This window comes from Zea mays, chromosome 7, assembly GCF_902167145.1.
Source record: "Zea mays cultivar B73 chromosome 7, Zm-B73-REFERENCE-NAM-5.0, whole genome shotgun sequence".
NCBI classification, from domain to species: domain Eukaryota; kingdom Viridiplantae; phylum Streptophyta; class Magnoliopsida; order Poales; family Poaceae; genus Zea; species Zea mays.
This window is the reverse complement of record NC_050102.1, coordinates 132,605,530-132,618,457: the sequence shown is the minus strand read 5'-3', so window position 1 is coordinate 132,618,457 and position 12,928 is coordinate 132,605,530. Positions and strand designations below refer to the sequence as shown.

At 50.1% G+C, this 12,928-nt stretch overlaps 1 protein-coding gene and 1 pseudogene across 4 annotated transcripts; one reads left to right on the top strand and one right to left on the bottom strand.

The window, feature by feature from the left end:
* The first annotated feature begins 1,436 nt into the window (after positions 1-1,436).
* On the top strand, positions 1,437-4,840 carry LOC109941156 (zinc finger MYM-type protein 1-like; annotated as a pseudogene).
* A 116-nt stretch (positions 4,841-4,956) lies between these two features.
* LOC109940910 (rho GTPase-activating protein 7) lies at positions 4,957-8,505 on the bottom strand. 4 transcript variants are annotated; one of them, XM_020541275.1, is made up of 7 exons: positions 8,082-8,505; positions 7,458-7,580; positions 7,262-7,378; positions 6,235-7,156; positions 5,961-6,160; positions 5,674-5,868; positions 4,957-5,491 (listed from the first exon to the last, which is right to left on the bottom strand). In XM_020541275.1, exons 1-4 carry the CDS (start codon positions 8,166-8,168, stop codon positions 6,665-6,667), a joined length of 819 nt encoding a protein of 272 aa, XP_020396864.1. In that variant the 5' UTR covers positions 8,169-8,505; the 3' UTR covers positions 4,957-5,491; positions 5,674-5,868; positions 5,961-6,160; positions 6,235-6,664. The 4 variants fall into 4 exon arrangements, with proteins under 4 accessions (XP_020396864.1, XP_020396865.1, XP_020396863.1 ...); XM_020541276.1 differs by having other exon boundaries at positions 5,678-5,868; XM_020541274.1 differs by lacking the exon at positions 5,674-5,868 and having other exon boundaries at positions 5,961-6,164.
* Positions 8,506-12,928: the final 4,423 nt, after the last annotated feature.

Genomic DNA, 12,928 nt, shown 5'->3' with positions numbered 1-12,928 from the left:
TCGTTCGAAGGCGAGAGGAGGGATCGATCGACCGGTCCGCAGCTAGCTCGTCCGGTCCATCACTACAGGAACACACGAAATGAAAATCCCCATGGCACCCTCCCCCCCTTTTTTTGTCTTTGTAAAAGCAGCTCCTCTCGATCAATGGGCGGCGGTGGGGGACTACGGATGATGACAGCCAGGCGGGGCGGCTAGCCAGCGCCGTCCTATTAGGTCACTCACGGTGCACTCACCGATGCACGCACGCACGGACACGAAGATCCGATCCGATCCATCTCTGAGGAACCGGCCGAGGCAGCAGCAGTAGCAGTAGGACGGAGGAGAAAAGGAGCAAAGCATGCAGCCAGACCCACGCGGGCAATCATGCTGCAGGGGACCAAAAGTCCCCCCCACGGCCCTACGCTCCGCGGCCAGCCGGCCACAAGCCCACAAGCGCTGCAAGCCTGCAAGCGACGGCAACGACTGGACGCCCGCGCGCGGGATTCAGCGCCTGGCACGGCTTCACAGACGAGCGGACTTTTGTGTCTCCAACGGCGCTTGGCGTTTGGATCGTGCGATCGCGGTCGCCAGAAAAGGGTCGCGGACGCGCGCGGTGGAGCAGAAGGGGGTCCAGGGTGGTGGCAGTAGTCCTGTAAGTTTGGGCCGTGCTTGATGGGCCAGCACGAGCCCGGCATGAAATAAATGGCACGTAGCCCGGCCCAGCATGAAATAGAAAAAACCGGGCCAGCACGGCACGTTATACGGGCTGGGCCGTGCTTCGGCTGGTGGCCCGACGGCCCAAATAGCCCGGCACGCCATCGTGGGCCGTGCTCGGGCCAGCCCGGCACGATTTAGAGTTAGGGAGCCGCGGTATCGCGTCGCGCGATATTTATTTCCAGCCGTTTCTGTGGCGACGATCTCAGTTTAGGGTTAGGTCGCCTTCTCGGTTCCTGTGGGCTGTGGCGGCGGCTCCTTGGTTTCTCTCCTCCTCGGTTCCTGTGGCAAGCATGGGCGGACGCACGTACAGCGGAGCGGGGGCCACGGCCCCCAGTCAATTTGCAGCAACCGCCTATTGTGTCTAGAGTCTATTTAATTAGGCCCCCACTCTAATTCAATTGTAGGCCCCCATTCCCTTATATTTCATTGATCGCTTGGCCTGTTGGGCTTCTTTTGGAGGCCCACAACCCCACACTGCAGACCTGATCGCTCGAGCGCTTGGCTGCTATATTTTGCTGCCGTAGTACCGCGCCGCCGCCATCGTTTGGCATTTGTGCTTGTGCTCATCCATCCATACTGGTGCCTGGTGGTCTGGACGACGTCTGGTTCCATCGCAGGTTAGGTAAGCCTCTTGCTTTTACTTTTCTAATTCTTCTACTGTTCTGCAGTGATCTTTTATCGTTTTCTTTATCCACACCAAACACTCTAATCAGGATTTTTTTAAATTAGGGCAGTAACAAATGGATAAATTTTTTATCAAGAGAGGGCCAACAACAAATTGCATAAATATTGGAGGCAATTCAAGTGGAGATGCAGCAGCAACAACCAGGCATAATTCGGCAGTACCACAATTAGTTGATTTAAGCACTCTTTCTCGTGATCCTGCTAAAAGAAAGAGAATGGTGGATTATCACCCCAATCAGCATGAAGAGATAAGGAGGAAATATCTGTTATGGGGACCTCATCAACCTCGATCATTCAATTTTCCATACAGAGAAATCGGAAAGAACAAGAAAAGGAGGTTTAATCCTAAGTGGTTTGATCAGTATGCTAATTGGCTGGAATACAGTGAGAAGGAGGACAAAGCCTATTGTCTATACTGTTATTTATTTAGGGATAGCACTAAAGACAATCACTATGGACACGATGCATTTGTCACAGAAGGCTTCAATTCATGGAACAAGACTGAGAGATTTGTGACTCATATTGGTGACCGTAACAGTTTTCACAACAAAGCAGTCAAGAGTTGTGAAGACCTACTGAAATTAGATCAATCAATCCCAGCGGCTTTGCATAAAAAAAGTCAGATTGAAAAAAATGAGCATCTTATTCGATTAAATGCGGCCATTGATGTGTGTCGATACCTGTTGCATTAGGGACAAGCTTTTCGCGGTCATGATGAATCAAGAGATTCTGAAAATAAAGGAAATTTTCTGCAATTGATAGAGTACACAATCAAGCAAAATGATGTCATTGCAAAAGCATTCAAAAATGCTCCTCTGAATAATCAAATGATGTCTCCAAAAATTCAAAGAGCTATTACAGAATGCTTTGCAAGAGAAATATTGGGTTGCATGATGGAAGAAATTGGTACTGATGTATTCAGTTTATTGGTTGATGAGTGTCGAGATATTTCAGACAAAGAACAAATGGGAGTGGTGCTTAGATATCTTGATAAATGTGGGTTGGTTAAAGAAAAATTTGTTGGTGTTGTTCACGTGAAAGAGACAACAGCAGCCTGTCTCAAGTATTGTATTGATTTCTTATTTGCAGATCTTGGTTTAAGTCTCAAACAAGTGAGAGGCCAAGGTTATGATGGAGCAAGCAACATGTCTGGTGAGTTCAATGGTCTTCAAGCTAAAATTAAGGAGGAGAATGGTTCTGCATACTACATCCATTGTTTTGCTCATAAGCTTAACTTAGTTGTTGTGGCCATTGCAAAGAAGATATTCGATGTTGGAGATTTCTTTGATATGATCTCAGTGCTATTAAATGTGGTTGGATCATCCTGTAAGAGAAAAGACATACTTAGAGAGCACCATCAAGCAGAAGTGCAGAAAGCAATTGGAAGTGGAGATATTACAACAGGAACTGGATTAAATCAAGAAATTTGTCTTCAACGACCAGGTGACACTCGATGGAACTCTCATTATAAAACATTGGTGGGTTTGTCTAAAATGTTTCCATCAGTTGTCAAAGTGTTAGAATATGTCGAGGAAGATGGTACAGATGCATACAAGAAACGTCAAGCAAATGGTCTTTTAAAGTATTTTCAGTCCTTTGATTCTGCATTTTTCTTGCACATGATGATGATGGTATTTGGTTTAACAAATGGACTGTCAAAAACTTTACAGAGAAAGGATAAAGACATTTTGATTGCTATTTCAGATGTACAATCTACTAAGAGAGAACTAGAAAAACTTAGAAGCCAAGAAGGATGGGAATCTCTTTTGAGCAAGGTACATTGTTTTTGTCATAAGCATGATATTTCAATGATGAATATGGAAGATGACTATGTAAACCCAAAGAAACCACGACAAAGGACTGGTATAAACAATGAGCATCATTATCGAGTTGATTGTTTCTTTGCTGTCCTTGACCTGTTAAGAGAAGAGTTTAATAACAGATTCAATGAGGAAAATTCTGAGTTGCTCATGTGTATGTCTGCTCTAAGCCCAAGTGATTTATTCTCTCATTTTGACAAGGAAAAATTGATACACTTAGCAAAATTCTATCCGGATGACTTTGTTCACAATGATATGGCAACTCTTGAGTATCAACTTGGCCTATACATTGATAATGTCCAACATGATGAAAGGTTTGCTAACTTGCAAAGTATAAGTGATTTAGCTAAATTGATGGTGGACACAAGAAAACACCTTTCCTATCCTTTAGTGTATCGACTGTTGAAGCTCGCATTAACTCTTCCTGTCGCCACAGCAACTGTTGAGAGATGTTTTTCTGCTATGAAGATTGTGAAAAGTGCATTGCGTAACAAAATTGGAGATGAATTTTTAAGCTTTAGCCTCATTTGCTATATAGAAAAGGAACAATTGGACACTATTTCCAATCAAATAATTGTTGATCGTTTCCACAAGATGCAAGGTCGTCGGGGGTCACAGAATTGAAATCAATTGTAAGTGTAATGCCTTATCTCTTACCATTATAAGCAAAATAACTAGTTTTGCTTTTACACTTGTATAATTTTGATAATATGAACATTTGTGACTATATAAATTATATATAAGGCCCCCAGTCATTTTTTAGTCTGGGTCCGCCACTGGTGGCAAGCCGCCCAGTCCGCAACCGCAAGCTGCCAAGCTCCTTCCCTCCCTCCTCCTCGGTTCCTGTGGCATCCAGTCCGGCCAGTCTGCACTCTGCAAGCCGCCCAGTCTGCAAGCCGCCCAGTCCGCACGTTCCTCGCCTTGACGTCCGCCGCGTTCACTCGCACGTTCCTCCAGGCGGCCTCCGTTCCGGTCCACCGCGTCGAGCCGTCGACCAGCGAGCCGCCGCAGCTGCGAACTCGAGGAGCAGCGGAAGCCAGGGTTCAAGTGTGGGGAGCTGAGCGAATCATGGAGCCTCTTGTCCGTTCGTGGTCCTCCAGCTCTGCATGCTGCCTTGCTTGATTTTGGTTGCTAGCTCGCCCAGCACCGCTTGAATGTTGAATCTCTAAGCAATTGCAGGACACTCGAGTTGCTGGGCCTCCATGATTTACTCGGGTGCAACTGGTCCATGGTCCATGATTTATGGGCCGGGTCTGGGCCAGCACGGCCCGATGCAAGCCCGGCGTAATTTAGGGCCGTGCTGGGCCTACATTTTAGGACGTGAGCACGATTTAGCCCGGTCCGAATGCAATTCGTGCTAGCCCGACCCGAATTATTTAAGCCCGAAGCACGATGGGCCCGTGCCGGGTCAGCACGGTCCGGCCCAACTTGCAGGACTACGTGGCAGTCATTTGGCTCGGAGTGAGTAGTGATCGCGGTGAGTCTCGGAGGCCTCTGCTGGCTGCTGTGCATGGACGCAGACGCAGGTCATTCCATCTGTCCGGGCAGGGACACCACTCCTACAAGGCAACGGAAGGCCTGCCGGTTCTTCCTTCCTACTATTATTAGCTGGCGACGCTTCCAAATCGACTGCCGTCGTCTAACAAGTGACCAGGGACGGATCCAGCGGTGGGGCGGGCGGGGCTCGAGCCCCCCTACCGCTTCGGATCCCATGGAGCCCCACTACAGCCTTCCCTAATCTAAAATATAGACAATATAATGTAAAATGAGTTTTTATACTACAGCAATTTAGTTCAGTCCCTCCTAAACTTTTTTCTGACTCCGTCCCTGCAAGTGACAACGCGAGATCACGAGTTCTGTTCTGCAGCCCTAAAGCACTAGCATAATTCTGTGGGGGTGCTGCAACTGCAAGTGTGGTACTGTGGTGCACGGTGGGCCTGCCTGCCTTATACCGCCTGGACCTGGTCCTTCTTGTCTCGTATCGGCGTGCGTGGTAGATTTGTACCCGTTGGGTTCAATTACCTTTTCTTTTCTTTTTTTTTACATACAAAAGACTTGTACAAACTGCATTGCGGCTCGGCACGGCAGAGTGTATCCGATCCGACCGATCGATCCCTTTTATTGCCAAGCAAAACCTGTGCGCAGGGTACCTTCAGTGAATGCCCTGCGCGCGTACGCCTGCCTATCTGGAGGTGGGAAGGGTTCGGTTGTGCCGGCACCTTGGGTGTGTCCGTCATCGCCACGAGCATTTCCGGGGTGGTAGTGGTAGGTATCCCTTGCTCCTGGAACGCCTGCAGGACAGAGTAGTACAGTATTCAAATTAAAGCCAGATCAAGAACGGGCAAATTAGAGTTCATTATTATTAGGCGCCAGCCAATGATAAGTTTGTGTGTCTCTGTCTCTGGGAGGGTGGGGCGGGGGGACATGAAGCATTTCTTTATGCAAAAAGTTTAATGGCGATCGAGCTGCGTACAGACATGCCAGGCTTCATCAGGCTTAAAGCACACGCCTCCAAGAGCTAGTACCACTACCACCACATATCCAGGCTGTAGTTGCTTTGCGGCAGACCAAAATTGCGAATTTGCCTCTCTTTTTTTCTAACAAAAAACCATCCATCACGCAATGAGTAGATCCAGTTAAGGCTATCTCCAGCAGAGCATTTATCTGACTGTATAAAATATTGTTTTTACACTGTTAATTATATGGTTTATAGAGTAGAGTTTAAAATAAAGATCGAGATAGGAGGACTGCTGGAGCTACCTTCATCATGCAGCCATTGTAGACGTTGATCCAGAACGCCAGCTTGTGCTGATGGGAGAGCCCCACGCCAGGTCAACCCACGACAGCCTCCGCAGCAGCCAGCAGCAAGACCCAGCAGATCAGCACATAATTGGGCATCTCCCCGATCAGCATCCGCGCGTTCAAAGTCAAACCGCCACCCGATCGCCAGGCAGCCGAATCTAGCTTTTGCAAAAAATTATTGGCCGTGCCCAAGTTATCAGCTGCGATAAACAGTACGGGTCGGAGGACTCACTTCAGTCGCCGTCGCCGGCCAGCGCATTGGGGTCCAAGGACGCGGCGTCGACCACGTGGAACCGCTTGTAGGGCCCGGTGTCCCTGGCGCCCAGCTCCAGGATGCCGTAGCCCGTAGGGGTCCTGCGGCGTACCCCGACGAGCTCTCGCTGGAGCCGGAGACCGACGGGGACAGCGCCTGCTGATCCTCGTTTCCTTGTCCTCGGAGCAGGCATCGGAGAAGATGGTCAGCAGGCATCGGAGCAGCTATGTTCGGCACGCTCCAGATCGAGTCGTCGTGGGACGTCGCTTTGTCAGAGGTGCTGCCAGTGCCAGCAGCAGCGTCAGCAGGCGTTTTACGGTCAGGCGCAGCAGTTTTTGTCTGTCTGCGTGGACGATGCATGCAATAGCATCTACACGCTGATCAATTATCAGCGGCGGACAACTCTGAATCACAGAATGCATGCCTCTGCTGTTTGTTTTTTTAAATTTAGCTGAGAGGGAGTAGCTCTGCTGCGTCTGTCGGGCGGCGTCGCCGTCGGCCTGGACTTGGGCGTCCGGCGGCCGCTCGTGCTCGACGAGTTGCTGCAGGACTGGTTCTCTTTCCCTGCCCCGGACCGGTCATCCTGGCTCGGCGAGGTAGTGTTGACGACGGGCTTTGTTGGCGTTTGCTTGCCATTGGCCACGCCGTTGTGCGGCGACGATGGACGAGCGTTGGGAGGATGGTGGCTTTCTGTCGCGGGTGAGATGTCAGAATTCAGCACCGGGTTCGGCGGTGTGAGCTGCGCCGGCACGGGAGCATCGCCGCCGGGGAGTTGGGTGTTCTTGGCGGAGGAGAAGACGGTCGCCTCCTGGTAGATTCCCTGCCGGAAACTCACCACCTGCTCCTCTAGCCGGACGACCTCCTCCTCCAGCACCGCCACCTCCGCGAGAAGGGCTAGCGTCTTCGCAGCACAATTACGAGCAAGGGGATTCAGCGCAATCCAAGGCACAGCTCGGAGCGTGACGAGTAATCTAGTAGAACAGGATGCGGTTGAGGTGCCGCTAACCTGAGACGGCAGGTACGGCGGCAGGCGAGGTAGGGCGCCGAGCGGCCGCGTGAACGCCCGCTCCAGCGCACGGTGGACGTTCTCCTCGTGCCGCAGCTTCTTCTTCAGCTTATCCACCTGGAATTCAGCGCCGTCAAGCAAGCGTCAGAACGAGCTACAGGAAGCAACTGAATCCGACAAATCGAAGTTCAACGACATCTTGCTGTAGCGCGAGCTTTCGCTCTCTCCTCGACTGGATCCTGTTCATGGTGCCCCTGGTACCGGCGTTGCCCGATCCCTTCACCGGCGTCACGGTCTTCCTCGGATCCGTCTCCGTCACCTGAACACAAAAACCATCATTGAAGGAGAAAAGAGATGCCTCATTGAGCTGAGAGAGAAAGGTTACTAACGGAAGCAAAGCACAGATTCCTCTGCTCCGCTCTGAAAGATAAGGCTCAAAGGGAAACTAAAGGAAAATATGGGGCTGGGGGAGTCAGTGCGAGTAGCTCTCAGAAATGGCAGAGCCCTGAGGCCAAAGAACCCGCGTCGAGATCTTGTCATAGACGCCACCAGGTCATCGACCATTCTTTGCTCGCAAGAACACTAGATGGCACTGCTCATGAGTTCATCGTCGTACTCTTGCCACATTAATTACTTCGTCGTACAAAATATGGATACCGCAACAAATTGCTGGCGATCGAGGAACACGGAAATTGGTGGCGCAAACCGAGAAATCACCGCACAATGTCACCTGCTTGACGCTCAACTCAACGAAATGTATCCAATTCCTCTACAAACAGCATGCAAAAAAAAAAATCGGAGAGATTGAAGAAGCACGTACTCTGCTGTCGCTCTTCGGGGGCGCTTTCGCACCGCGCGCCGCCGCCGGCCTCCGAGACCGGGCATTCATCTGTGGTGCCGTATGCATCAAAGCAAGACAGTGCGCCTAGAAAAGGAGAGCAGAGGGTTGGCAAGTGATCGCCTCGGCAGCCTGGCAGCCTGCACCTCAGCCAGCCAGGCTGCTATGGCTGGCGATGCCACTCCGACGCCATTAAAGATTCCTCGTGAGCTCAGAGGTGTGGTAGGATCGCACCAAGGTGCGCTCCAGCTACTGCAGGCGATTCAGCGGTGCGTTTGATTGGGGTTGGGAGTAGGAGAGAGGCGTCTGTGGGAACAGAGGCTGCGGCGGCGGTGATGGCGGTGCGCAGGTTTCCTTGGGTAGTATGGCGGAATTGGTCTCGGGTTGTAGTTGTAGCTATCGCGGCCGGCGGCGGTGCCGTTGTATATATACGGCGAGTTGTGGTAACATGAAATGGCAGTCACCCTTTCGCCTTCAACTTCAACTAGCGAAGTGCCTATTTACGGTCTCTATTTATACTTAAATGTAAAAAATAAAACATAAAAATACATAGAGAACACGATAACGGTAGAAACCGTGGAACCAAAAAGTTTGAATGTAATAGAGATTAAATCCAACAAACATCGTTTACCTCTAGTAATAACCATAATTTTTTACCACCTTTGTTAAGATTTTACGTTTCTCGAAGGACCGGCAAATTCAAGAACCTTTCCATGTCCTTTTTAGTTGGTAAAAACAGAAAATTTTGTTAGTGAAAAAAATAATGCCTGACATATCTTTAATTAGATATCTAAATATAATAAGGGGTAATTATGATTATACCTTTCTACCTTGTAATTGTGACTTTATCCCTTATTTTTTAACTTTGTAGTTCAACCTCTCCATTTTAAAAACGAAGCCGCTGTGCCCCTCCCCATAACAACGTTAGTGAAAATCAGAACTAGTAATTAAAAAATAAAAAATTAGGGTAAAATCACAAATATAAGGTAAAAGAAGAGTATAATCACAGTTAACCATGAAAATTTCTACAATATTATTAGAGTTAATTGTTTCTGAAATAAAATATAAAAATGAAAATGAGAGATATGTTTTTTCCTAACGATTCCGTCCATTTTTTCATCCCTACTCACGTCTAGACATCTAGTATAGTGACAGATAATTGAAATATCCAGCGGCGGACTACCCTTGGCCATAGCCGTGAAGTCGTGAACCCTTCAGGCAGCCTCCGAGCCTCGTCCCATGTTTAGTTTTCCGTATCGGCTGAGGAGAAAGAATGATGACATACATCGATATGTGGACTCTACCCAAAGACAATAGACAAAGGCCATACCAATGAAAATGCTTACGTATGACTCGAGAGCTACTACATTAACCAAATATATAGTTTTTTTTATAGATTCACAGTGAAACAGCTCTAAGATTAATTATATATATATCTAAATTTATTTGTTACCATTGCAAAACTCTACTGACACGGCCTAAATACTGTAGCAACTACGCAAACAGCTGCAGCCATGGTCCACTGATCGCTTCTTTTTCTACCGGTGATAGGATTTGTCAGGCCGACGCAACACTGTCCGCGGATCAATTTCGCTTTTCTACCGTCTGGGCCCAGCGGGACCCAGGCACCTGTCGTCCAGAGAGGCCGGTGGATGGGCCCGTGCCGCGCAGCTAATTACACTAGGCGTCTTGAGCCCGGAGGCCGGCCGGGGACGGGGGACCTCAGGAGGGGCTGGCTCATCGAGTCATCCAGCTTTCGGGGACGGATGCGTGATGGTACGTACATCTTCGATCGCCTTCCGCTCGTTCATGACTGCTAGCCTACCGGTTTGGACTGTGCTGCCGCGGGTAACAACACCAAACGTACTCGCCGTGTCACCCACTGAGATTTTGTTTTTTTTTAACTGTTCTTGCTTTTGTCGCGCCGTCGTTCCTGCAAAAGATTCTCGAACGTACTGGCAATCAATACTGGAGTTCATGCGCATCCTCGCCTTGTGAAAACAACCAAAAATAAAAAGGAGAAAGGGAAGGGTGGTGCGCGCTGGCAGAATGAGTAGGAAGCCGACCGAACGGCTAATATAATTGGGCGCGGGAGGGAGGGAGGCAGGCCGATCTGCAGCGGCCAGGCCAGGCGAGCGCAAGGGCAAAGGCGCGCACGCACGCACGTGCTGATCGCGGAGCGCGCAAAGTTGGTACGTTAAGTTTTACAAGCAGAAGCAGCTGATGCTCGCGCGCGTAATCATGGAAGGTCCGGCCGGCCGGGTGACTGCAGCACCATGGCGTCACCTTTTTTTTTTTCCCTTTTTCCTGGAAAAAAGGCTGCAGCCTTTTCGCTCCTGGTGGGTCGCTGGCACGCACGATAGAGTGTGCCAGCAGCCCTACCCACACGGTTGCAGCGGCACTGGGCGATCAGGTTTCCGTTGCACTGATGATGTTTCGCTTTACGCCCAACAAGCTGCTAGCCTGGACCCGCGGGTTTTGCCGAGATCCACGGAACTTTCGTTACCACGTACATGTGCGTTGCGTTGTTACGTACTGCATCTGCATGACTAGATAGGCTAGAGCACCGTCCACACACACACAAAAAAAATGTCAAAGCACTATAACAGTAATGCATGACCTAAAACGATTTGCTCGGACGGAGGGGCGGCTACGTGTATACTGGTGGCGGAATTACCGATGCAGTGAAGAAGATGGACGGGGGGGGGGGGGGGGGTGAGGAGGGACAAAGAACGGTCACTGTCCTGCGCGCGCTGTATCGTTCGTGCCCACGAACAGCCAGAGGAGCACCAGATCCAAGACGAACCTAACCGGAGATCGTTCGTTCGTTCGTGGGCGGTGCGCCGGGCGTGGTCCATGCAAAGGGCGTGCCAAGTGCCAACGGAGGTGCATGCGTCAATGTCGAAAGCTACTTCCGCACGTAGCAAACGGCCGGGCAGGTGAAGCTGAAGCCGCGCGTCGCGCTTTTGCCAGGCAGTCCTGACAGTTTCCTCCGGTGCGTGGGCTGGAAAGGCCAGGCCTGGCGATGTCGTACGCGTGGCCCCGGCCAGGTCGGGTGCGTGCTCCGGGGTCGGGGTCCGGTGGCGGCCGGCGGAAAGTAGCTCCAATCGGTCTCGCCGCGCACGGTGGGGTGGGGGCGCAGCCGTCGTCTCGTACCGGAACCGAGGCTGGCTAAGCAGCGCAGCTAGCGCGACCGATCCGTGGCCGTGCACGGTCGCGTGACGACGCGTCCAACAAAGTGGTCGCCATATATTCATGGCTGTAGCCTGTATCCCAGCCATGGACTGAGGAATGGCAACGGAGAAGAAAAAAAGCGTGACTGTCGAAGTGCCGAGTGCTTCACTCTCCTCCGGATCGACGAATCGCCTTTTTCCACGTGGTTTTGTTACTGCGTATTTGTCCTCCCCCTCTCATTTCCTAGCTACTACTGTCAGCTGTCTGCCCAAAAAGTGACTGCAAGTGGCGAGATGCACGTATACTAACGCGCTACAGCAGCAGCGGTACATGTGCGGTCTGTTGGTGCACGTACGTGGCCGGAGGTCTCTTTCCATGTACTACCGCTCGTACAATCTGCGCGCCGGCCGGTTAATAAGTAAGTGATCACGCAACGCAAGGCCGGTTTAATTTAGGCCCCTCGAATATGCCTGCGGCACGGTACATGGTTGAACGGATGAACCGTCAGATTATTCTGGATGCCAAGCATGCATGAGTGCCTCACCACATGGCTTGCAGATCGAGCTCGAGCTGACGTTAGACTAGGTTCTCTCTCTCTGATAATAAATAAAGGCCTGCACTACATGTTGCATAAAAGATAACAAGATTTACACACGAGGAGGCATCTTTCCGTGTACCGGTGAACCGACAGATTGGATTGGAACGCAGAATCATGCATGGAGCCGTCGATCACTGCGTCCTTTGAGAGGTGATTAGTCATTACGCACCTATACACGTGTTCCGTATATATATATAGGGCAGGTATAACGGGAGCCTAGGGCTTCGGATATTAAAGGAAGCCCAGGTCGGTTCTCGGTCTGGCCGATGCAACAGGCGCGCCTGTGTTTTAACGTGGGGCTGAGAGGCGGCATGCAGGTTGGACGGCGCCGTGACGCGGTTGTTTGCATGGTAAGGGAATTGCGCGGAATTAAAGGGAATATATGCCACATGCAAACGTGATTATGGGGATACGTGGGCGCGTAAATTATGGATCTTGCATGGTAAGTAATGTGCAGAAGGTAAAAAACATGAAGCATAAGATGTTGAAAGATATGGCATAAAACCGAAGCGGCATAATAGATGCATAAACATTGTATACCGAACGGCGTAAAACGTTGTTTCATTGTGCGTAAATTTTATATTATGAAAGTTAGTTTGACAAAGACGTCGCCATAATATCGGGGCGGTTTCGGAAATAATGGGGAGACCCTGTAAACGTGGATGCGGTTACTTTAATAGTATACGAGATTTACTTTCATTCGGAAAAAAGACCACTAAGCCTGCATAACATATCGGAGTTGGAGATGGCCGGCTCTGGAGGGTCGCCGGCGATGGAAGGAGATGGCGTTCGTCTTGATACAGAGACAGAGGGAGGAGTTAGTGGTAACTCATTGGTGACACCACCGCCTGCTCTAATGGGTCCTGATATCGCCGAGATGAGCATAGGGGAAGAAGGAGAACAAAGGGTTCGACCTCCTATGTCCAATATTAGCTCCAGGGAGATGGATACGCCACATATACTGCGTTCACATGTAAGTCCAGTCGCTGTATTTGATTATCGATTGATTATATTGTTGTGAACATATTCAATGGTACAAACAACAATTACACTGAAA

What these genes read in the sequence shown, in the direction of transcription:
- LOC109940910 (XM_020541274.1), bottom strand. Translation starts at nt 8,168, where the DNA reads ATGCATACGGCACCACAGATGAATGCCCGGTCTCGGAGGCCGGCGGCG. An exon ending in CCCCGAAGAGCGACAGCAGA is followed by an intron (nt 7,581 to 8,081) that starts GTACGTGCTTCT and finishes TTTTGTGTTCAG; the next exon opens with GTGACGGAGACGGATCCGAG. An exon ending in AGCTCGCGCTACAGCAAGAT is followed by an intron (nt 7,379 to 7,457) that starts GTCGTTGAACTT and finishes GCTGAATTCCAG; the next exon opens with GTGGATAAGCTGAAGAAGAA.